Raw genomic sequence first — 25356 nt, 5'->3', positions numbered from 1 at the left:
GTTCACTGGCACTAATTTCTGACTCGGGTCACCTGGGTGATGCTAGGACTGCTGTCCTGGGGCTAGAAACACTTTCACCTGGGCTGGTACTGACCCCAACACAGAGGGCAAGGAACAGAAAGAGTTAAGTTGTTGGGGACAAATCTCTTTCTGATCATCAAAGATCCTCCAGCATTGTCCAAGAAACACCTCAGGGTCTGAAGAGTTCACCTTTTCCCCCAATAGAGGTGTCTCATTTGCCTGTATTACTGTTTTGTTTCAGTCCTGAACAGCTTCAAATTGTTGGTTTCATGTATTTATTGGACTTTTATTTGGATCCTTCCAACTGGTCTGAAAGCTAGAAGGGCTGAGGGAACCAAGTGATAGAAGCAATTAAAATGAAGCACTGTCAGTGCCTCAGAGTCTGGCACAACAGGGTATTAACTTCCACCCCTTCCCTCCAGATGGTCTTCTACAGTGAAGACTCTCCCCTCCATTATGAAACAATCCATCTAATAGTTGATGTCAATGATGAGGAGACACAGCTGTCATTCCTCACAGATGAGATGGGGGAAGCTCACTTCACACTGGATACCACCAGTTGGAACAGCACAATGGTTTCTCTGAGGGTGAGTATCAGCCACTGAAAATCTTTTGTCTGGTGTGGGGTGTGTCTGTTGGAGAATTTTGCTCAGACATGACTTGAAGGAAAAAAGGCCATGAAAATATACAGCTGATGGAAAAGTAAAAGGCAGATGTAAGCAGCAGTTCCCAAGCCTGTTTCTGTAAATAACTAGGTTCTCAGGCACATTTTTATAAACAGCAGGGTTCTCAGGCAGTCTTCTCATAACAGGTAAACATTCTGTCCTTGGCTGTTTTGGGAACAGACATGGAGGTTTTGAGAACCCTTCATATCAGGGTGAGAACACAAATCTTGGTTTCAATAAACAAACCACAGGTATTGAAAACAAAGGGAGGGGTTAATGTTTGATCTGTAGCCTATGATGAGCTCGGGTTTGCGATATGTATGAACTTAATTAACACGGTTATAAAAACATGCCTTTTTGATCAATAAATCGGAGTTCGATGCTGATCAAAAAGGATGGGTCGTCGCCCTTCGCTTTCAACATGTGTCCCATGAAAAGATAAGAGGAAAAATGAGATTGTGGTCAAATCTACTAGGCTTAGATTTTTGCTAAAACTTTATAAGAAGAAATCTTGTAAGAGACTTTAAAATGATGTTTCAACAAATTATTTTAGGCACACAGATGTGCAGTCTGCCATCAGGTCAGGTGACAACAGAGTTTTGGCAGGTGTACAAGTTCCCTTGCATCACTTGATACTAACTGTGTTGCCACCTCGTGTTTATGTGCTCGGAAGGGTACCCACCGCCCTCCAAGTGACAACAGTTCATTTTCTGATGAAGAAGAGGCCTTCCATTGGCTGAAACCATTCTACTCTGAGAGCAACAGCTTCCTGGAGATCAAGGCCAAGGATTACATGATGTCCTGTGATCAAGAGCAGGAAGTGCAGGTGGATTATATCCTTTCCCAGAATAAACTCAGCTCTGAAGAAGACCACATTGATTTCTACTACTTGGTGAGCACAGAAGACAGCTGATTCTCAGGGCAAGGTTATGCTTACTGGCATTTTACCCTTTTCTCACAGCAAAGAGATGCTCAAAGGAAAGATAAAGCTACTCCTAGACAGTCAGCTTGTGACTTCTGTTCTGCCCAAACCTGGGCCTACTTTCCAGTTCCTGGACTTGCTCCTAGCCCCCAGCTGCATTGCTTTGTTATCCATGTCTTGACTTAAGCTTGGGTGATAGATGCCTGCCATTTGCCCCTCTTTCTCTTATGTCCACATGGACGGCATTGGCTGGCTAGCCCAAACTCTGCCCAGAAGGTGAGCCCCGGATGTCTATCTGTGTCTGGGGCAATCTGTCTGAGAACTAGGAGGCAATCTCTGGGGCAGCTGACTTTGCCCCGCCTGTATCTTTGCAGGGAAAAGCTTGAGAGCCCTTGCACAGGGCCTTGATGCACAGCAGAGGTATGCAATAGAGTTTTCATGAAGTCCCCTTTGAAGAAAGTGAGTCAAAGCAAAGGTGTGACTAAGGCCTAGCTGAGAGGTTATGACTGTCTTGGTTACTGGACTGGACTCACTCGTACAATCAGAAAGTACTGGATACTAGTAATACAAAGATCACAGTTCACAAGGTCTTAAGAGCAGAGCTTCATAGCCTATAGCTTCAGAAGTACCTGGCTTTGCAAGCAGCCTCACCTTCTCATGGCCTAACCAACACCTCTCAAGTCCTACCCAGTTATACCATCAGCATCTCTGCTGCAGAGATGGAAATGGAAATCATGTCCTGCCAGAGGAACTTCTGGGGCAACATTTGTCAGATACCATTCTCTCTTCCTGTGTTCTTTTCACACTCTCCTCATGCTCTTGGAATTCAGACCCTTGAGTGGTGCTTCTCTTTTTCTTCAGGTGATAGCAAAAGGCAAGATCCTTTTCAGCAGAAAGAAGAAGGTGCCAATTACTCAGCATGAGAGTGAGTAAAAACATGAGAAGTGTCTTGTAACACACTCCAGAAAACTGACCACTCTACAGTGACTCTGTCTGCAGGTGTTATTCTTATCCACAGGTGGGAAATATTGAACTGAGTTCTTAGTGGTGATCCTTCCCCTAAGACCAACACAACCTCCTCTCAATTCAGGGTCTTTCTAGGCAACTGCTCCTTCTGTCTTCTCTAATTGATATAACATCCAATCTTATGACTTTGCTGCTAACTTGTACCTTTGAAGAAGACATGAGTCAAAGCAATGGCTGGTATGCTTGGTTTATTGCTAATTTGTGACATTGTCTGTGTGGAGTGTTCTTATCTGCAAGGTAGAAATTATTAAGTCCCTCTTTTGATTCTTAATGTGTGTCCCACTCCAGTGAGTTGATTTGTTTGGATGTTGTCCCTCTCTTCCTCGCTGCTGCCTATTGCAGATCTGCAGGGCTCCTTCTCATTGACTCTGCCTGTTGGCAATGACTTCCTGCCCAACATCAAGCTTCTGGTGTATGCGATCTTCTCAGACGGAGAGGTGGTGGCTGATATGGAGCAGTTTGATGTAGAAATGTGCTTTAGCCATCAGGTGAGCAGAAATCACACAAGGAGTGTTTATAGCATTGCTGATGTGCTCTGATTCTGCTGTAGTTCCTGGTCCTGTTTTATCCTCATCCAAATGGTGTAAGCTGGATATATGCAAAACCAGATGCCCAAGTATTTTGGGTGGGAAACAAGACAGGTAACCTCCTTCTCCCTGAATTCCTAGTTCTGGTCTCCACAACACAAACTGGCAAGCTTTGCTCAAGGAGTAAACCAGCTTCCCTTGAACTCTTTTTTCCGCCCATTCCCTGTTAGTGACTTGGGAACACACTGTCCCTCATATGCTCCCTAACACAGAAGAGAAACCTGTCTGCTTAGCTCCCTGCGGTAGTTCTGGATCAGAGGGTGGTGGATGTGTGGTGGTAGAGGAATTCTGGCTAGGGCTGTGTGCACTGCAGCCCCTTTAACCTTCCCAATGGATTTCCAGGATGGCTTGACTCAGCACTTCATCCCCCTTCCCTACCTTATTCAAAGTCCTTCCCTCTGCAACCCAGACATATAAGAGTCAGAGGGTCCCACTCTCCAAGGCTAAGCCCCCAGACCTTGTCTTCTCTTGCAGGTGGCACTGGAATTCTCACACAAGGAGGAGGTGCCAGGCTCACAAGTCAGGCTGAACCTCATGGCTGCTCCAGGCTCCTTGTGCTCTGTGCGGGCTGTCGACAAGAGCGTCCTCCTGAAGAGGAACCGAATCCTAACAGCAGACAGCGTGAGTGCAGCCTGCCTTGTCCAACCCCATAATGTCTGCCTGCCTTCTGCCTCCATGCATGGGTGGCAGGGAGCCCAAAGGACATCCCAGGACAGCTGCAGTGTTAGGTGGCTGCCCTGCCATGCCCCTTCTTTGGCCTCTCCTGAGCAGTGATGGGGTGATTGTGTTTCTCACCCTCAGCCCTGTGCTGTGAGCCTCTGCCTGAAGGGAGGTGGATGCTACATGGCACTGCAGGGGGAGGCAGGGAGGGCCTCTTCAAGGAGATGCTGGTGCTTTCTGCTTGGAGGGAGAGTGCTTAGCAGCCTCCCTCACATCCACATCTCTGCTCTACCATCTTCCACCAAACTGTGATTTTAAGCCTTTAAAATGGAATTTTGCCCTGGCAGGGTCCTCCTATCCCTCTGCCCCAACCACTGCTGAGTTAAAACCATGCAACACAACAGTGCTTTGGAGCAGTTCTTTAGAAAACAGTCGCTACATGAGAGCAGCCAGAGCACCCAGTGGCTGGTGAAAAGTGGTCAGTATTTTGTCAGCACCCAGGTGGATTCTGAGAATCAGAAGGGTTGGAAGCACCTGCCTTAAAGCAGCTGTGTCTTTCAGAGGAATTAATTTAAAACTTGGAGTAAAAATACTGCGAAACCTGAAAATCCTAATAGAAATCCACAATGTGTACTAGAGATAAAACAGGTACATGCCTCATGCAAAGTAGTGAGTTAAATTATAGCAGTACAGTGTGTTATAAAGAAGCCTCACCAAATCCAGGGGGATGCACTACACCAGTTTATAGAGCCACAGTGTGATCTGGTGTCCATTTCATAGGGATGCTGTGTAGTGCAGAGCACTTGCATCATCTGCTGACAGGTATTTAAAGTAATAATCTTTAAATATGTAGATCAGATGTGCCAATGCCTTGTATTTAAACTGAAGCATTTTTATCCTAATTTTGCACCCTAGTGTTGAAAGGCTTGAACTGTCTTGCAGCCTAAAAGCTGCTTGTCTACATCCACTGCTTGGAATTATGTCCTTTAGTATATATTATCCTATATATGTCCTTTATATTATGTCCTTTAGTGTAAGCTGGGTCAGTGCCAACTTCCTCAACTGCAAAGCTCTTCAATATGGAATAGAAGGCTACAACCCAAAAGTTTGACCCATACATGTGGTTGTTGGCCAGCTCTGTTTGAAGACTTGTGTTTTTTCCATTGCAGTTGTATGGTAAAATCTTCCGTAACAGCTTCATGTTAGGAGGACGAGGCTTTCCTTACCGCCTGGAAGACTTTGAGGCATACCCTTGCCTGCCCCAGCAGCCCAGACCCCACAAAAAGGCTAGGATGGGTGCACCATGGTACCAAAGTGAGGCTGATGTCTATAACCTGTTTAAGGTGAGTGCCTGCACCTCCTCTAAACTTTCCCAACTTTGCCCTAGTGAGTTCCAATATGCTGTCCTGAATGCCTACAAGAAATCGTCTGTTCCATGTTGTCCGCTGTAGCCAAACTCGTTTGGGGACTATGGGGAAAGCTGAGTAAGCACAGTACAAACCACCTGATAAGGAAGAAGATAATGTAAAAATGAACAAATTTACTTCAGGCTCCCATAACTACAAAGGAGGGGTGGCAAGAATACCTGGGCACCTCACCATATTCTGACCAATCACCACTTGGCTATTATTGTATTTACAAACTGCTTTACTCTGTGTTTCATTGAGCATCTCCTTACTTATCCTCAACCAGTTCAAATAAAAGGAAGTCTTTCACAGTTTGGCTTTATAGCTAATTGTCAAGACAAACAATGAAACAAACTGATATGCTAACAAGCATGACAGCCAGAGAAGTGTTAACATGTCTGCTAACTGAAATGCAAGAAGTGCTGAGTGCTGCTTCTGGCAGAACGCTCTTTAATGAAATATATGCAAAATATATGAGTTGAAGCTCCTCAAAATAGGAGAAGAGGGTAACAACACACTGAAAACAACCCAAAATGTCTGAATTGTGTGGGTTTCTTAATTTGACAGAACTCTACCACACAAATACAGAACCTGATTCCCTTCAAAAGGCATGTTATTGTGCTGTCTCCTAGATGATTATTCCTTCGTGTGTCATTGCTAGGGTTGGGCATATGAAGTGCACATCTAGTTGAAATCTGCTTGTACGAGAAGAAATAGTTGCTCCCAGTATTCCTCAGAAACTGGTTTCCATTCCTCATGCACTGGTCAGAGTCTGAGCCACAAGGTTATGCATATAAAGAAGCAGCATTTAAAAATGTTTCACCACTGGCCACCAGCCCCCATTTGACACCCATGATCACGAGATAATTTCAACATTCCTTGTCCCCTTTTGTTTATCAGTGATTTACTGTCTGTACTATTTTCCCAGAAACTGCGCATGAAAATATTTACCAACACCAGAATCAAGAAACCCGTTTCCTGTGTGCTTCCAGAGTTTCATAAAAAGATATCTCTAAAATACCCTCTTCTTGGTAAGGAACAGACATGTCCAACTTCTTTAGTGAAGGGTCTTCCCTCTTCCAGTTCTGTCCAGCCTGCAGCTGAGACAACTGAGCCCCATCCTTCTGTGTTTCTTGTTTGTGTATAACAGCAACAAAGCTTGTGTCCATTTCAATGGACCTGATTTACAAATCACAGGGAGAAGCTCAAATCTCCATGCTTTCTTGGTGTCCCTGTGTTCACTGTTTTTCATACAGAATGTAGTGTGCTTTCTACCAGCACTTTCACAGATTATTTAAAGGAGTGTGACTCCATTTCAGCGTGCTGTCTCCTGCTGGACCCAGACCAAATTTGGATCTGTCAGACTGAGCCTTGGGCTAAACCTTATCCAGCTCTGTCTCCCTAAAGCTCCTTTCCCCAAATATACCCACACTGTGTCAGATTCTCATTGAAACACCAGCCCTGTCCACTCACATTCTGTGTCAAAAAACATTTGTGGTTTGTGTTAGATTGCCTGTGAATGAAGAGCTAGTTTCACCTGCAGCTATATGTTCTGTTTTCTGAGGTATCACTTGCTCCTACCAGGCAGGCAAGTTACCCATGCTGATTCTAAACCTCACTCTGATGACAAGGAGAAGCCAAAACCACGGACGCTTTTCCCAGAGACCTGGATTTGGGATTTGGTGTCTGTCGGGTAGGTAACAGTCTCTGCCATCCTTCTCCAGGGGCACTCCTGGAATATTCTGACTGCTTCTAAGCATGTCCTCCTCTTCTGCTTCCTGCTGCAGGGATGATGGACGAGCGTCTCTCCAAGTTGCTGTACCTGACACCATCACAGAATGGAATGCCAACACCTTCTGTGTTGCCGATATTGGCTTTGGTTTCTCGCCTCTGACCTCTCTTAGGGTCTTCCAGCCATTCTTTGTGGATGTATCACTGCCATACTCTGTGATCCAAGGGGAGACTTTCAAGCTAAAAGCCACTGTCTTCAACTACCTCAAGGACTGTATCCAGGTGAGTCCCTCCAAGCGAGTTTCCCCAATTACATGGCCTCTGTCAGAACAAAATCTTGAGCCCAAAGACAAACTCTGAACTCTTTAGGAGCCCTTGATGCTGGTATCTGGGCGACAAAGCATAACCTCGTACTTTATCACCCAGGTATTTGCTGCTTGGTGCAGTGCCTGTTACTGACACTAACCCAATGTGTGTCTGTACATCCAACCATGCTCAGGTCCACACCACTCTCACAGAGACCCCAGAACTGAAGGTGGATGCCTGTCCAAGCTGTCAGTTCACCAGCTGCCTGTGTGCCAACGAAGCAAAAACCTTTGTGTGGAACGTGAGGGCGACCAAGCTGGGTGAGGCTGGGCAGAGGGATGCGTGGCAGCTCCTGGGAGGAGGGGTGGAGTTTGCCCACGTCTGCATGTCTGGATCATACAGCTTGTACATACAGCTGTCAGCTGGAAGCGCTCAGCAATGTGTCCCTGTGCTCCCTGCAGGCAGAGTGAACGTCACCGTGAGCAGCGTGGCAGAAGAGTCACACAGTCTGTGTGCTAACAAGATTGCTGTGACACCTTTGCAAGGAGGGAGAGACGCGGTGATAAAATCTCTGCTTGTGAAGGTTGGTCACATCTCAGGGTGGAGAACCCCTGGCAACAGGGTTTGTCCCCTGGGGCAGTCAGCAAGATGCTAAGAGGAAGTTTAGCACCTTCTTGGACATCAGACCAACTTGCTAAGGCAGGGTGACTTCCTTTCCTGTCCTTCCTATCTGAACTACTCTTTCTCCATCTGCAGCCAGGAGGTGTTCTACAAGAGAAGACCCAAAATGCCTTTCTCTGTCCTGCAGGTAGGGGACAAAAATTCCTGACTGCCATTGATCATGACACCAGGATGGAGGGGACAGGGCTACTGCAAATACCCAGAGGTGGGAGGGAATTAATCAGAGAGCAAGCGCTGGTGGCACCATCCTGCCTGGGAGAACAACCACTATAATTTGTCCTTGTCAATCTTCTACCTGGCAAAATTTCCTGCATTGAGGCATGTGTTTGCAAGTTTTGGCTCCTGTGACTCGATGTCACATTATGCTTCACCTGGGTCTCCTTGGATGTTTCACTTGTATGAATGGCTTCTTCCATGGGATAAATGTCTGGGTTCTGCCTTCCTCAGATAACACAATCTCTGAAGAGTTCTCCCTGACTCTGCCTGCAGAAGTGCTGGAGGGATCTGCCCGAGTCACGTTCTCTGTGATTGGTGAGAAAGGCTTTTCCTGCTCTTGAGTCTGTCGTGAAAAAAACTTGCATAAAGCTTTGGCCTTATTGATGCATTGACCCAGCTCCTAATGAGATAACTTGTAAGGGGTGTGACATTGGCCTCAGAAATATTGATCAAGTAATCCTTTCCAATATTTATAGTGAACCAAAACAATCCTTGCATATTTCCACCAACTTTGTCTTTGCAATTCCTTTCCCATCTTGATACCCACTCAGGAATGACAGCTCTCTTTACCTTTCTTCAGACCCCCTCAAGCTTCCTTTCCTCCTCCCAGAACCATGATGGCTTTCGTTTCTGTGCTGGCCTAATGTAGGAAGGGTCACCAGAAATCTCAATCATGTCTGTTCAGACAGGGACTGGCTCTTTTCTAGGATCCCAGCAGAGCCTAGGGAAGGCAGCAGTCCTTTTGCTTCACACTGCTCAGTGCCTGTGCTTTTCCTTTCTCATGTCTCTCCTCTCAAATGTAAGGTGACATCATGGGTCCAGCACTCCAAAATTTAGACCAGCTGCTAGACATGCCCTTTGGCTGTGGTGAACAGAACATGGTCAAGTTTGCGCCAAACATCTTCATTCTCCAGTACCTGAACAAGACTAAACAACTGGACCCAGAAATTAAGGCTATAGCACTGGCATTTCTGACAATGGGTAAGCATTGTCCTTCTTCCTTCTGCTGCAAAATGAAGCTGCTAGAAATCAAGAGTGTGGGGCATAGATGTGTTGGGGAGCTGAAGGGCAGGAGTGGGAGTGACTGCCAGAGCTATGACAAAGGAAGGCATCACAGAGAAAAGGGAAATGTCTCATGGAAAGAAAAGTTTCTGAAGAAAGCACAACTTGTCTCTGCTGGTAATTGAGGTACTAAGTCCGCTTTTTTGAGAAAGATATAGGTAATTAGTGATTTCCATCATTATGTGATGCCTGTTAGTTCCCTTATCAGTCCAAGGCTCACAGAAGCACCTTGTGAAAAGATGGCATCAGCTGCTATTACATGGAATAAAGAGTAGCCTTTGGGAGTAAATAGGAGTTCAGTAGCTTAATGTTTCTCTGTGTTTTAGAAAATATATTTTGGAGTCATGTAAATTCTCTCCAGTATAATCTGAATTTAATATAGTGCCTATGTTTGTGTCTCATGTTGTAATGGGCCTCATATTTCAGCCTGCCAGTCTCCTTGTCTGGACAGGATTTGAGTCCTTTTCTTTCCCCCTTTTTCTCTGGTACTGCAAGCACGTACTGAGATCATGTTCATGTATTTGGGAGAGTGGGGTCTACCCAAGAGAATGGTGGTGGCAGAGAGGAAAGACAAAGGGTAAACACCAAGGCCATGAGGAGGCTGGAGGTAGACCAAACAGATGCAGACAGCATTCTGCCCTCAAGGTTCAAAGGCATGGCTTTGTTGCTTCCTGTACATCCTGTAAAAAAAGTGTTTTGCTGAGTCTCAGCAGGGCTAGGAGGAGTGCTGAAAAGTAATTAGTGTTTCATTTGTGTCCCCTCTAGGAAAAGCCTTCCTCCTCACTCCTACCACCCTTTTTGTTCACAGCAAAGCCCCTGAGGGCTCCCTGGCACATGGGGAGCCATGAGGTGGCTGAGCATGCCACCCTTCTGCCAAACAGCAGGGCAGGAACCCACAGCACGGGCTCCAAACAGCTCCAGTAATGCAGAGCAGCCTCCTGGCCACTTCAGCAGTGCTGTGCAGCTGCTTCTGTCACACTGATGCTGTGGGGTGCAGGGGCAGCTGGGGCCGGTGCCCTTGTCTCAGCAGCTCTGACTGTAAGACTGGTGAATCCTCTTGCTGTGGAGCCATCTTCGCATGGCTGGGATACAGTTTGAGGTGCTACAGGTGCTCACAATCAGCCATGTCTTGTTGTCACAGGCTACCAGCGTCAGCTGCTCTACAAACACGACGATGGCTCCTACAGTGCCTTTGGGAAAGGTGATGAACAGGGCAACACGTGGTGAGTGACCACAACTGCTACTGTCACCCTAAACCCGTTGTCCTTGCTGGTTCATCTCCTGGCTGTGACATGGGATTCCTCTGTGCTCTGCTCACAGGCTGACAGCTTTTGTAGCCAGGTCCTTTGGGCAGGCCAGCTCCCACATCTACATTGACAAGGACCACGTGCACAGCGCTCTGTGCTGGCTGCAGAAGCACCAGCTGCCCAGTGGCTGCTTCCAGAGCGTGGGGAAGCTCTTCAACAATGACCTGAAGGTATGGCTGCCAGACATGGGAGTGGGAGCAGGAGGAACTCATGGTGAGGCACGGGGTTGCTTCCTCAGCCTTTTCCACTGTGAGCTGTTTTTGGGATCTTTAGCTTGTCAGAGTGACCCCAAGATGGGTTAGAAAGTCTCTTTTCCCAGCCTGGCGCTCAAAGAAGGAGTCAGGGCTCTTCATTTCTCGCTCTCAAGGTTGTTTATTGTATCTTAGCTATAAAATTCTCTCTCCTGTCCTGCCGAGGTCCGCTCAGCAAGACAGTCAGAGGCACTCTGCCTCCCCCAGGGCAGTGTTATGTCTTTATACTAAAAACTACGTGTACAATGTTTACAATAACTTTCCAATGCCTATCACCTATGTTAGACAGTGAGCTTCTACTCTAAACCAATCTATAAGTGCTAACATCGCAGCAGAAGATGGAGGCCAAGAAGAAGAAGAGGGAGAAAGGCAGGATACACCCAGATCCCTCCATCTTGTCCCCTGAACCTCCATTCTAAAAACCCCAAAATCTGCTTTTTCACCTTGTGATAAATTTGCTGTCATTCTACTTAAACTGTCATGGCTTGCAGATCTTCATCTAAGGTTGGTAACTTGCTCCATGGGTCACAATCAAAACCAGAGGCATCTTGGGCTCTGTGCCAGGGTTTCTGAGCCCCCTGGCAGGGGTCTTGGCAGTCCAGGACAGCCAGAGGGATGTCCTGGGTCCTGACAAGCAGTAGCACAAAGCAATGTCCCCATGGCCTAGCACAGCTAAGGCATCTTCCCAGAGCTGAATGAAAAACATGGCTTAAACCAGCAGTCATTTCCTCTGTGTGAGGTTTTAGACTCTGCTAGGCTTTCTTAATTTTCACTCTAGCCAAAAGAAAACACAGCTAATTGTGCCAAGGCACTTCAAGGGCGCAGGGAAATGAGAAATATTTTTCTATTTTAGTGCTTGTCTAGAATACCCTGCCTGGATTCTCCCTCTTCTCATACCTTACAGTGCACAATACTCTGTGCTCTAATACAGGATTGTCTGAAGACACAGTTGTCCCTCCACTGCCCCAAAACTATGACTCCTCCTAGAGCTTGTCATCCCCCAAATGATGCCTGCAGTGTAGCTGGAAATGCACCAAACTCTTGGTGAACATGCCCCAGAGCTTTGGTGCTGAGCAGTGCGTGTGCAGTATGGCAATATGTGGGTTCATCGCCTTTGTAAAGGTACAAATAATCCACACTGGTCAGATTACAAAATCGCCCATGTTAAATACAAGCCTAATTTCTGAAAGAAAACAGGCTGCTACATTCATAAAGCAAAGGGTTGTGACATTTTTTTCCTAAAATTTGAATGCAGTACAAAATAAAACCAGAGTGTACATGTAGACTGTTCATCCTTGTCTGACTGTCACTAATTTCCCACCTTGAGCTTTCTATCTGAACAGAACTTTTTGGAATAGGTTTTGCACCTCCACCTGCCTCACACTTACAAAGTTTCTTCTAGTCAGTGTGAATGAAACTTCTTAGCATCTTAGCCCAATTTCCCCCTCTCATTTTAGATGTATTCTCATCTCATATCTGAGGATGTAAGCAGAACTTCCCCGAGAATGAATGCCCTCTGAGATGAAAAGCAGCTCCTGAAAGCCTGTTAAACACATACTAACCTGTAGTTTCTCAAAGCCAGATGACTTGTTTGTAAACTTGCATAAATTCTTCTTTATGATGCAAATCCTGCATCATAAAAACTTTATTCAAGTGTACAGTGGTAACATATTTAATGAGATAAATTGCTTTACAGTTTGTTTCATGCCTTTCTATGAGAAGGGATGTCTAGGCTGTTTGAACAACATGGCTGAGACTGCCCTCAACAGCAAACTATTCAGCAAGTGAGCCTGGAGGGCTTTCCTGTCCAGGAATGCCCAGAAGCACATTGCTGTGCTCTCTCAGATGCAGGTTTTGGGGCTATGCAATGACAGGCACGCAGTGGTTGGGTTTGTCCTTTCCTGATGACTGTGTGCTTGCAGGGTGGTGTGGACGACACAATCTCCCTAACAGCCTACATTGCTGCTGCACTGCTGGAGCTCCATCTGGAGAGGAATGTAAGTCACCTCTGAACTCCTGCAGGGCTTGGGAGCATGCTCCTCCATTCATTCCTCCCCTGCCTGGGGGCTTCAGGGGCTACCCAGCGTGAGCTGGTAAAAGGTTCTGTCATTCCCCCCTTGCTACACAATAACAGGAAAATTTTATCTTGGTGAGGAGTTCTTAATATAAATGGCCTGATTTGCAGCAAAGAAGAGCACTTTCTTCCCAGCTCATCTCAAGGGAAACAATTGTGTCTGAAAATAACAAAGGGTTTGCAGGGAGAGGCAATGGGCCGTTAAACTGAGCAACAGGGCTGAAGGAGAAAAAAAGACTACTTTTCAGGTATGCACTGTCCCCCCTGCCCAGATGAAAGCAGTGATATTCAAGACAAGTGTAGACTGTTCTAGAAAAAAAAACAACTGATGTTCCAGACTTAATGGTACAGTTCTAAAAACATCATACCCTTCAGGATCAGACACCCACAGCATGTGACTGACAATTCTGAGCCAGCATGTTACCAGACACTTTACATTTGGATTCTCCAGTGTATTAGCAATTCCCTATCCCAAAAATAAGTCCAGCACACCTTTGTTTCAACCCACAGTCAGCGATGCTGTGACCCCTCTACCTCACACCTCACAGTCCTGGGAGAGATGCTAGCACTAAAGTACATCAAGGGTGTGTCTGGGATAGATGTTCACAACAACATGGTGTTTGGTCAGAGGAAATTCACTTGGTTTGGATTCCTTTTTCAGGACACCATGTTGGAAAATGCCTTACATTGCCTCAAGAACGTAACACTTGATGAGACAAGCCTTTATGTCAAGGCTTTGATGGCTTATGTCTTCACACTGAGTAAAGACATGGAGATGAGAAAGCAGCTCCTGGATATGGTACAGAAGGAAACTGGTAGGTTGTTGCTTTGGGGTCCTAGAGATCACGACAGTGTTCAAGGTCTGATATCTGTAGCATTTAATTGCAGTATTCTGGGAGATTTAGCTATTCACAAATACATTTTTGTGTCAGAAAATCATAATTTATTCAAACTATGACAATCTCTAGTTTTCTCAGACTCAGGAAACAATTTCTAATCAAAAGCAGCAGTAATTATCCATGCTTAATTTGTGCAGTTAAAATGCTTATTTGTGTCATGGTGCTCCTGTCATTCTTCAGCAATTCATACATAGTACAAGAGATCTTGCAGAGCAAACTTGTTTCACCATGTCTGTTCAGCTGCTGGTCAGAACATTCACATGAAAAATTCAAACCTTTTGACTGCTTCTCCATTGCTGCTCTACTCAGCTCAGGGCCCTTGGGTGGGTGGACCTTTACTGCTGTGCCGCTGAGCTTGATTCTTCCTTTTGTCTCCTTAGCTCGGGGAAAAAAATATACTTCTGTCCTGAGTGAAGACACTGGGGTAGGTGTTCAAAACACCTAAGCCTATGGTTAAATATTTGGTAATATTACCTAAGTTGGTTTAAGTAAGTTCTTCCCCACATTTCCTTGTCTGGCAGTGTGGTGAACTACACTGAGGGCTGAAAAATAACATATTAAAAAAACAAAGGGAGAGAGGATTTTTCAGCCTGACCAGCTACCAGTGCTGAGTGTTGCTCACTGCATAGCCACTCAAGCTGCCAGCTGGAACAGGAAGGAGTAGAATTGCACGCATTCAGTGCAGTACTTGTTCAGAGCTGCCTCTGTGATAATGCACATGGAAGAAGGAAAATACCTTCCATTGTGATAAACATAGTGAAGGTTCTCTGTAGAGGACTTTAGCTAAATTCTGAAGTATTGAAGCTGGTATTATGCAAACAAGTGAAGGTTTTTTCTGAAAACTGACTTTGAATTTAAAAGCATTTCAGGTTTTCACACTTGTACCATTGCGGAAGAGTCCTACATAATTAAACCTGGCACGATTAGATTAAATTCTTAGCTGAATTTGGTTAGTCTCCTACTATGACTGCAGCAAAATATTCCATTGGACTCAGATGTATTCAGTGCTTGTGAGCTTGAACCTGAAGTGGGAGCCCAGCTCTTGCCTAAATTGCCCTTCACTATGCACTGCATAGTGAGGATGCCAGCAAAGTAAGTTGGGTAGTCTTTCTCCTCCAGTAGCCTGACAGCAATTCTCCCTCAAAGACTGGGCAGGTCTTGTACACCAGGCACAAATGATTGGAAAGATAAGTCCTAGAGCTTTTCAGCATAGGGGGTCCTGTTATTCTATGCTATGCACATGCAGAAACAGCAAAAATGCTGGAGCTCGGAGACATAAATTTGAATATACAGGGATCTACAGTCCTTCTCTTCCACATATTTCTTCCCCCATCAGCACAGCTACTGAAATTGCAATCTGCTGATGAAACATCTTCTTCCATGATTGAGACTGTAGCCTACATCATCCTGGCCCATGTCTCCAAACCAGACTTGTCATTCAATGAAGCCTCTGTGAGCAAGCTTGTGCACTGGCTCAGTGCACAAAGAAATGCCTTTGGAGGATTTGCTTCCACACAGGTAACAAACCAGGGAAAATCATGGGGGAAAAAGTTGTTGTGCCTGGAGTGATGTGCACATCTCTCACATGCATGTCACTCTAGACCCATCCTTTGCAGACAAAGGTATATGAGCCCTGTTTGGAAAAGGGAGTGCCATGGGGAAACTCTTCTCTGTGTAGTGTAATTGGGATTACCCAGGATCTCTGGCACTGCTAAGCCCAGAGCTCACAAGCTGCCTGTTCTAGGTAACAGAAATCATCCTGCTGCCTGTGGCATAGGTTCTATCTATGCACTTAGTGGGATAGAGCCTGCCTGTGTCAGAGTGTGAATCAGGGCCACGAGGACTGTAGTTCTCTCTGCAGTCCCTGAACTGCTGTGCTGGGTTTTGTCCTGCAGCAAAGTGACTCTGACTCTCCCTCCAGGACACGGTTGTCAGCCTGCAGGCCCTCGCTCAGTATGCAGCCCTGATTCCTCAGGAGATGAGAGATGTCAAGGTGGCAGTGAAGGGAAAGGGGGCTTCTCCACTGGAGTTCCATGTGCACAGGAAGAACAAGCTGGTCCTGCATCAGGCATCTCTCCCTGCAGACACAGGGAGCTACACAGTGCAAGCGACGGGCAGTGGCTGCGTTTATGTGCAGGTGCGTACGCGTGAGGAACAGAGCTCCCAGGCTTTGCCTCTGACACCGAAGGGAGGTTTGGCTTTAAGCAGCTACTATAGCCTCAAGTTCTGAGTAGGATTTTGCCTTCTAGGCAGAATCATGTCAAACTTGAAGGTACTCAGGTGTACTTTGTTGACAGGGTTTCATGTAACCATCTCTGGTATCTCCTCAGAAATGTCTCAGCTTTGCTGTCCTATCCTACAGACGCATGTCATCATTAAGAAAACGCTAGATCTGAAGTCAGGAGTAATGAGACACAGAAGATTACATGCTTTGATTTTGAATGTGTGTTGTTGGTGCCACTGCTTCAGGAGCTGGACACTGCCGACACAAAATTCTTTGGGTATTTATCATATGCAGAGAGGAGGAGTGATGTGATACCACAGTCCTCTTACTCCAGTACACCGACACAACTGGTTCATCAGGAGGATATATCTCATTTTTCTGGCAGTTTTGACAGTTGTTCACTTGTGAGCCATTCATCCAGCAAAGAACTCAAAAAGGAAAACTTCAAAAGGTTTTCACTCCCTGTGAAAACCTTTTCTGCTGGGTCACTTCTGTTCAGATGATGCCCACAGAGAATCTTATGATGTTCACAGAGAACTGTTAATGCATGTAGGAGGTAACTAGAACCATACTACACTTGCTTACAGTCCATGAGCATAAGAGACCTGATGAGCACAGGCTGGGGAGGCAGTCAGATCACCAGGCAGGTAGAGGAAGATTGGCCTATGCTGCTCTTTGGATGACTGATCCTCCTGCCTGCTGAGCTGTCTGCTTCCAAGTTTTAGTTCTTTTTTAAGGGATTGTAATTGTTCTACCAGTAGTTTCCCCTTAAGACCTAGAGCTACTGACTGTTAGCATATCAAGAGTTAACAGTTAACACCTCTTTCTCCTCGTGTGGCAGTTTTAGCTAATGTGCTTCCTTGATCCTTAACAGATAGTTATTTTTTTTTTATGAGACTGAATGAGTTTTTGAATCAGAGATATCTCAGTCTCCAAGTTTGACAGGTGTATCTGATGCAATGTGCTAAACAGCACATCTCTGAACAGAAAGTGCATTTGAGTCCAACTGTGTTAGCCACTGTCTACCAATCCCTTAAAGCTGGATGCACAGGTAGTGCTTTACTCAGGGAAACTCTGGGGCACTTCACAGAGATGCTTTCTCCCCCACCAGACTACTTGGTACTATAACATCCCACCACCAAAAACAGAAGAGGTCTTTCTCCTGGATGTGGAAACAGTACCAAGACAATGTGATGGTGTCAGGAAAGAGTTTGACATACATGTGTCTGTCAGGTATGAGATCCTCTTTCTTCAGTGGAAAAAAGTATGAACCCAGTTGTATGACTAGAACCCCATGAAAGCCTCCTGTCTGTAGAATCACAGACACGGGATTACTTTCTTCTTGTCTATAGATCCCAAAGAGATTGCTAACTAAGAATTAAGGCCAGGAGAAGTGTGGCAGTGCACTGGTAGTGTCTTGCATGACCACAGTAACCAGCTCAGCAGTCTCCAGAGCAGCAGCAGCTGAGCTCCCATGTTGGCATCCTGGGCTGAACCAGCCCTGAGATGCATCCCCCTGTAGTGTGAAGCACTGCTGGAACTAGACAGCAGAAACTCCAGTCCCTATCCATATTTCACTTGCCTGCAAATGTCTAGAGTGAGAGTCTTGATCCATATCATCCATGCCTTACTGTCCTTACTGAAAGAGAACATTAGCAACATTTCCACTCTCAGCCTGTAACAGCAAAGGTCATTTCCACCTGTTGGAGAGGGCAACAGGAAGCCATATTATTTCCACATTAACCATAACACATTTGCTGTACAATCACTGTCCATATTGAGTGAGTAGATGGGGACCAATTTTTGTCCCTTTGTCCCACCGGTTAGACATACGGCTGAGCCTTCATTTCACCGTAGGGCAGAGCAAAGTTTGGAAGTGTCCATTTGTATCTCCTAGAAATGCTGTGCTGCCTTCCACATCTAACCTGCTTCTCTCCTGACCTCCTTCAGATATGTAGGGAACCGTGGGACGAGTAACATGGCCCTGGTGGAGGTGGAGATGCTGTCAGGGTTCATTGCTGTTCAGAGCTCTGTGAAGGAGGTAAGACTTCCTTTGGCTTTCCTTGAGGATATCAAAATCTGTTTTCCAGATGTAGCTCAGTCAGAAATATCCAAACATTTAAAAAGTGTCGTAGAACGGTAATTACAAGTGAAGATATAACAGGCTATTTCACAAGGCAACTTTCCACTTGCACAAGTGGTTGCGCAGTTTTCATGTTCATAGTGAGGATTGCATACACAGGAAGGGATCAGAGAGAAGATGAAAAAGCACCTAGTTAGAATCATCTGGCATGCATTGGGCCCCTTTGCACTTCCCAGTGCCATTTTTAGGGATATTCCATAAAGTGGTGTTGAATCCCATAGTGCTGTTCAATGACATGCTCCAGTGTTCCACACAATAGCTAGAGAGATCTGACATAGCCTCACACTAACCAGTTTTCCCTTTGCTACAAGTGATGACAGTAGGAACATGGTCCAAGGACACTTGTACCAAAACTGAAAACTGTTTTCTAAGGCTTGATGTGTTCCCAGCAATCTCAATGCCACGGAATGCAAACCTGACTAGTCCTCAGGCTAGGCTAAGTGCTTTTGTCAACAGTGGTGCACTAACAAATTCCAAACCTGCTGTGAAACAGGGAAGGCCAATAAGCCGATGTTAACCAAGCTTATCTCTTGCCTTCCTATACAGCTGGAGAAGGTACCCCTCGTGAAAAAGATGGAGATAAAACCAGACAAAATCACAATCTACTTGGAGGAGGTAAGAGGAAGACCACAGGGAACTGCCCATTCATGTAGTAGCAACAGAAGTACTTTGCATGGGGACTTTTGCAGATTAGAAATACAAACCTCTAGGCTGGTCAAGCAGGCTAAACTTTTCACAGAAGAGGAACAAGGTAGAAGAACCTGGAAAGGAAGGAAAAAACCCCTCTGATGCAGAAGGAGTGAAGTTAGTACGTAGGTGATTTTGAGATGATCAGTGCATTTCTGCTCACTTCCATTCTTCTCTTCAGCTGGGTGAGAGTTCCCTAAAGCTTAACATCCCAGTGGAACAAGATGTTGAAGTGCAGAATCTGAAAGCTGCAACAGTGCACGTCTATGACTACTACAAGCCAGGTGAGATTTCACTGACATTGGTGTAAAGTAACTACTGTACCCCCCACTCAGACATAATTATGGCTGTGACCCTAATTCTCTTTAATCCCCTTATTCCAGTGCATGTCCTCCTGCAATTTCAAACTTGGGTTTCCTCTGTACAAAACTTCAATATTCAGGTACCCAGTGGCCTAGAAAAGTTCTTCAGACAAGGCTGCCTGGCACTAGGATTATGATGTGGGGTGTTAAGTGTGCCATGACTGTTTTTTTTTCATCTAGCTTCAATATAGAAGACTTCTCTCACAATTTGCCATGAGTTCTCCAGCTTTTAAGCTCTCTTGGGAATACTTAGGCACTTATTAAAAATCAGTATTATGCAGTGCTACCCTGATCCACTAGAAGGCAGAATTTAGTTGTATGCATTTTATGGCAAGTGTAATAATCCTACCATCCATTGTGTCCTGTCATGCCTCAGAGAAAAATAGGAAAATAATTTGTTACCCTTTAAAGCTATAAAAGAATTATTAGCACAGAGAAGAGAGACTTTGATTATATTTTGAGTCTTTCTGATTATTCTGTGCTCAGTATGAGACAAAACAGCAGATGGAACATTAAGAATTATTTTTTTAAAAAAATTGAGAACAAAATGGAAAAACTGGCACTGGAGATTTCAAAAGCAGCACTATGAGTCATATACTAAATTCCATTCTTGTTCCCCTTTCCACCGTGGCAAGAAAAGGACACTTTTTAATCCAGCTATTACAGAGCTAAATATTGACACCTAATATGCTTTCCCTCTGCTATTTAATCCTGTACAAGAATTTTTGGGCTTAGTACATACAATTTAAAGAGCGTTATCTGACATGAAAATACAAATTATCACTAAATAAGCCAGGCTGTCAGGACATGCTGTGGAAAGGTTTTTTATTTGCAAAAAATGTCCTTGCATAATAAGGCATCACAGTGCACAAGGTGTGTGTGGAATACATGTTGTGGGCACAGATTGCTGGCCTGACCCACTAGAGACATTTCTTTGCTCCTGCATTCACGGTCTGAGGAGTGAAAAATTAAGGCAGTGGGTTGATTGTGCTACTGAGAAAGAAGTTTGGCAGTACCCTGCCATGCAGTCCTGCAGCTCACCACCCTGTCCCTCTTGTTTCTACAGATGAACGCTCAGCAAGAGAATATGCTTTCCCCTGCAGTTCAGGTTAGTGCCAACAAGCTTCCAGCCGGGACAGGGCAGAGGACTGGTGGTAAGCAGGCAAAGCATCCCACCCCTGCTCTGCATTTAATCCTGTCATGTGATGTAGGGCCTTCTTGGACTGCAGGTTGAATTGGGATCTACTTACTGGTTGTGGGCACAGTTTCTAGCCCAGGTATTAATCTCATTGTAGACTAAGGCTTGAGCATACCCTGGAAGATTAAAATGATCTCTTTTTATTTCATTTCCATGCAGTCCTCACAGTATTCCAAGTCTAAGTACAACTGAAATGCCTATGTCAATGATAAAAAGATGTCACAACTCATCCCATAAGATCTCTTAGTCCGCATACATTTTCCTAAAAGTTATCAGGCACTTTGCATTTTCTTTCCTCTTTCTTTCTACAGATGCCTCAAAGCAGGTTTCCTCCTAGTATGCTCTGACTCTGCAACCTGAGTTTTCTGCCTGCATAGGGAAAACTTCATTGCTCCAGCTCTCCCCTTCCCTGCTGTGTTGGAAACACCCTATTTCCTTTGCCATATGTTTCCATGTGAAAACTGGCTTAATACGCATTATTTTGGAAGCAGGTGAAATAAAGTATGTGGAACCTGGAAAGAAGGCAGTGACTTGACAGTTGATGAAGATTTCAGTGCATAAAAAGAGGGAAACACTGTGCATGTTGTGGTTACATACTTTGCATTTGGTCACCATAGTGATTTAAACCTCTCTCATCCCCAAGTCCCATCTCTGAGCTCCCTTTTCAATTCAATTAACTCAATAGCTGATCTGCAACCAAATTCCATGCAAAAAACCCCCCTCATTTTTAACCCTGAGCTAGTTTATTACCTGATCCATTTTTCTGTCACAACTCAAGAGTAGGAACAGGCAAGGGAATGCTGAGGAAGAAATACTTTACCAGTTCATTCAGACAGAAAAGAACTGTACAGCAAAGTCTTGTGAAGGGAGAGCATGAAACCAAAATAACACTCACTACACATTCACTGCATATTTAGACTCTGACAACACCTAGTCCCATCCTATGAAGACATTAACCCAAATGACTAATCCTTACCTGTGGCACTACTTAAAAAAGACAACAATCTGAGGAATTTCAGGATGCAGCACATGCAACAAGACAACCGAGTGTATGCAGATGGCCCAGAGGGATTTGCAGTGCCATTAGGGAGACAGCACTCATAAAAAGGGGGATACTGGATAAGAAAAAATGGGTACTAGATTCACAGAACTGATTGCCAAAAGATAAATTACCACGACAGTCATATCAAAAATGTATTAAGGTATGAAGTAAGGTATGAAGTCAACAAGCCCAGGGGCAATGAAAAAGAAGTGAGCAAGATAAGCTGGGAATTTGGGAAGTGATGAGCTTCTAAACAGGAAGTACTTTGGGAGAAAAACAAGGGAAAAAGGAACATGAAGTGAAGCAGGTCGTGTGACAAGGATTGTTTGGGTTATCCCTGTGTAGTAGCCCTTTGCCTGATCAACACAGCTTGCAAAAGGACAGCAAATATTTTTTTTTTCTCTGACCATTCAGAACAATTGGTCCATAAAGTGAGCAGAACCAGCCCTTCCACATGGGGACAAAAGGAAAATAAATGTCTCACAGCAGTGCTTAACAAGCATTTAGACGAGGTAGAAAACCTGAGGAACCAAGTGATACATTCTGTGGACAGCTGATGCAAAAAGTAGGGTTGAGTTCAAGGAAGCAAAAATATGAAGGGACAAACCTCCAAGGATTGTTCCCCTAGCATTGTCCCTTCCCAAGACATGGTGGGAGTCAACAGACACTGTTCAATGGTGCTCTGCAAAGGGAGCAAAGTGAGACCTGTTGCCTGTCCTGGTTGCCTTCTTGGCAAGTCTCTTCCTCTGGATATTTGGGATGGACTGGAAGAGCTTTGGGGTTAAAGCCTTCTGATGTGTTGAACTTCAAATAAGAATGTTGTAAATAAAACCTGAAGTCTGTAACCCAGCATGCTCACTGTGTCTGTGAGCCAGGCTCTCCCCTCTCTAAATGGACGTGCCAAGGATCTGCTTTACAGTTCATGGGATCAGATTGCCATTAAATTAGATCCTGATAGAAGCAGCCCACCAAGATTCCTCTGCTTCTGAAGATAGGATGTCTTGGCACCTTGTACCTGCGTGGGGCAAATAAGTGAGAAAAACAAGTGTGTGAAATATGAATACAAACAGGTATTTCCAGGCTGTGGTTTCAAACCAGATAGATATTATTCAGCTGCAGATGAGGGGTTGAGGAAGCTGGCAAAGCAGAGAACTGAAAAAAAAGCTGCTGTGTGGCAAGCTCCCATAAGATAGGAAATTTACAGCAGAAGTCAGTGAGCTCTTTGCCTCTTGAATTAAATATTAGGGAATGCAATAAGTGGCTAATTGTGCTGGATGGGCAATCTGATGCATGCTCAGTTCTGTGGCTGTTGAAAAGTGGTCTCTGTCCTTGGTGACATCCATAGGAAATACCTTCCAGGGCAAGAAAGGAACCCTTGTAATGTGTAAGCAAAGGTAGGGCAGGTGGCCAGGAGACTTCCTTCCACCACCTCACTACAAGCAGCTGTGTGGATCTTGGTTGCCCAAATAGCCTGGAGGCAACTGGGAAATTTCCTGCAAAGTTTTGATGCTTTAATCCATGAAAAAGAAGGTCCAGAAGAGCATCATGCAGGCAGCAGCTAACAGACATTCTGGTCACCAGCATCTCAGACAGCAAGGGATTTTTCTGCAGGAGGATGACTGTAAGCACACAAGATGGCCCCAAATGGATTCTGACCTTGTTAGGGCATTATTTTAAAAATAAATGGCATATAAAAAAATCTGTACATGAAAAAAGTAGTCTGCACAATGACCAGTCCACAACAAGAGACAACGTGCTCCTTCTGAGGTACCTGAAGGTGATGGTCTCACTTCCAGGCTGAAGTGAGTATATGGGTGTGGGAAAGGGAAAGAAGACAAATGCAGTTACATAGACTACATGTCTGTTTGTATGCCTGTACTATAAGAATCTGTATGGCACAGTATGCAGGCTCATGCTTATGCTACGTGCTGTTTATTCGCCTGTCTATAAGGTTCATTTACTGCCACTGTGTTCCCGATAAACTGGAAAAAAACCCGTGAGCTCGGAAGGTGCACTTTTCCTGCAGGGCCACTGAGTGTCACCATCACTCCGTGGCTTGCTCTGCAAGATGCCGTTTCTCCAGGGAATAAATCTCCGTTTCTAAAACAGGCTGGAATGGAGGGGGAAAAATCATTGGAATGAAAATGGGCTGCTTCTTCCTTTTTCCCGGAGCTGGGAAGAGCTGCACATGAACCGTGAGCTATCTAGGCAATGAATTCTGCCTTATGTGTAGGCAAAGCATTTGACAGGTTTCCAGCCAGACCCTCTAAACCATCTTGCAATTTGCAGCATGATCCTCAGTGACAACAATTATGGCACTGAACAAGTGCTTTATCGGGAGACACTAAAAAGGCTGGGATCTCACCATTTGGGAAGCAGCATAGATATTGGCCAGGTGCACTTGCTTTCCCTGAAACTATTAAAGGCAGGTGAACCTCGTGGAATAAAAGCTCCAGTGGCTTCCTTTTTCCTGGGTCAGTGGAGGTGAGTGAGAGCTTTCTTGTTTCACACCCCAGCAGTAGCAGAGTGGTGTGCAAGTCCACAAGAGACATGTACACATAGGTTAATGCTTCAGAGACACCCTCATCAGCACAGTGTCACTGGCCTGATCCTTTCCTAAGGATCAGCACTCAGACAAATGCATTTTCATAGGTGTCAGGTTTTTGGCCCTATAAACCTTTCATCTTGCTGACTAGACAGACCACAAAACAAAGAGCACAATAATACAGGAAACAATTAAAATAATTTATTAAAAATGTAATGCAGGTTACTGTGATCAGATATCTTGTGCACACAAACATACTGATTGCATTTGACTGGTTTTGTTTATACCTACCTTCTCTCCATTTGATCCGCCTTGATCCCTCCATTTCCCTGCCTGTGATTTTTACCCCAAGCATACCATTGCAGTTTTGAAAACCCTAAAATTCTCTTTATCGGTTCCAACATCCCCTCACAGCTGCTAACTCAGTAAGTCCTAAAGCCTCTTTATTGCAGTATTTTCCCCTAGTCGTATTGCAGTAACTGCCCTTCGTTTGCATACATTCCAGAGAGTTTCCTCCTTTGAATCCACTTCAGTGGGTTTTGCAAGTGGGACAAATGGCTTAGTCGTTCATCCAGTTGTTGGGGCTTTTAGGCGGGGTTGATTCCCGGGGATTACTGTTTGCTGAGTTTCCTGCCTTGTCATTGTTTCTTTGTTCACTGTCTGACCTTTTGTTTTGAATAACCTTAAATATCTCCTTGAAAATCAGCCAGACAGTTTTCCATCTGAATTGAAAAAGAACCCTCAGCATTTAGAGCAAGTATGTTTGGTAACAGCCCAAATGCCCTCCTGTACGGTGTGTTTTGCTGATTTTTAGGCAGCAGAAAATATTTTTCTGTGATTCTAAGTCAATGCGAATTGACTGCAATTCATAATGGGAATTTTTTCCTGTGAACTGATAGCCCAGATGCAATTACAGAGATGTCATTACAGAGCCAGATGCAACTTTCTTGCAAGATGAAGCTCAAAGATGCCATTTGCAGGAGTATTTATGGTGCTCATAGCCTCAGTGGTGCTTGAGCTTCTGCCCCTTGTACACGTGGATGGAGCGTGATTCATTCCTGTTTGTCTTTTGCTGCATCCCACTTGTTCTTGGTGCTGGCATTCTGAATGGAAACTCACCAGCTCTCATCAAGATGAGCCACTGGTCTGACCCGGTGGGCATTTATTTTTTTAGAAACAAATATGTTGATCGTAAAATCATAGAATGCTTTGGGTTGGAAGGGACATTAAAGATCATCTAGTTCCAAAACAACTGGACATGGACAGGGACACCGTCCACTAGACTGGGTTGATCAAAGTTATTTCTCACACATCCAACTTGGACTTGAACACTTCCAGGAG

General features: G+C 44.9%; 1 protein-coding gene across 1 annotated transcript in view; it reads left to right on the top strand.

Moving 5' to 3' along the window:
* LOC131096813 (alpha-2-macroglobulin-like protein 1) overlaps positions 1 to 20867 on the top strand; it is a 28737-nt gene extending 7870 nt beyond the window's left edge. The window contains exons 12-37 of the mRNA XM_058045436.1: positions 444 to 608; positions 1360 to 1578; positions 2470 to 2533; positions 2977 to 3122; positions 3696 to 3842; positions 5051 to 5224; positions 6216 to 6318; positions 6872 to 6980; positions 7075 to 7300; positions 7518 to 7644; positions 7786 to 7907; positions 8081 to 8132; positions 8453 to 8536; positions 9026 to 9202; positions 10425 to 10506; positions 10604 to 10760; positions 12764 to 12838; positions 13577 to 13730; positions 15151 to 15332; positions 15736 to 15951; positions 17150 to 17271; positions 17989 to 18079; positions 18728 to 18796; positions 19050 to 19152; positions 20297 to 20338; positions 20740 to 20867. Of these exons, the coding sequence (XP_057901419.1) occupies positions 444 to 608; positions 1360 to 1578; positions 2470 to 2533; positions 2977 to 3122; positions 3696 to 3842; positions 5051 to 5224; positions 6216 to 6318; positions 6872 to 6980; positions 7075 to 7300; positions 7518 to 7644; positions 7786 to 7907; positions 8081 to 8132; positions 8453 to 8536; positions 9026 to 9202; positions 10425 to 10506; positions 10604 to 10760; positions 12764 to 12838; positions 13577 to 13730; positions 15151 to 15332; positions 15736 to 15951; positions 17150 to 17271; positions 17989 to 18079; positions 18728 to 18796; positions 19050 to 19152; positions 20297 to 20338; positions 20740 to 20765 (3234 nt within the window). The 3' untranslated portion in view covers positions 20766 to 20867. The remainder of the gene's footprint in view (positions 1 to 443; positions 609 to 1359; positions 1579 to 2469; positions 2534 to 2976; positions 3123 to 3695; positions 3843 to 5050; positions 5225 to 6215; positions 6319 to 6871; positions 6981 to 7074; positions 7301 to 7517; positions 7645 to 7785; positions 7908 to 8080; positions 8133 to 8452; positions 8537 to 9025; positions 9203 to 10424; positions 10507 to 10603; positions 10761 to 12763; positions 12839 to 13576; positions 13731 to 15150; positions 15333 to 15735; positions 15952 to 17149; positions 17272 to 17988; positions 18080 to 18727; positions 18797 to 19049; positions 19153 to 20296; positions 20339 to 20739) is intronic.
* The last annotated feature ends 4489 nt before the right edge of the window (positions 20868 to 25356 follow it).

Source organism: Melospiza georgiana, chromosome 2 (genome assembly GCF_028018845.1).
Source record: "Melospiza georgiana isolate bMelGeo1 chromosome 2, bMelGeo1.pri, whole genome shotgun sequence".
In the NCBI taxonomy this organism is placed as follows: domain Eukaryota; kingdom Metazoa; phylum Chordata; class Aves; order Passeriformes; family Passerellidae; genus Melospiza; species Melospiza georgiana.
Note: the sequence above shows the minus strand (reverse complement) of the source record. Positions and strands in the feature narration are given on the sequence as shown.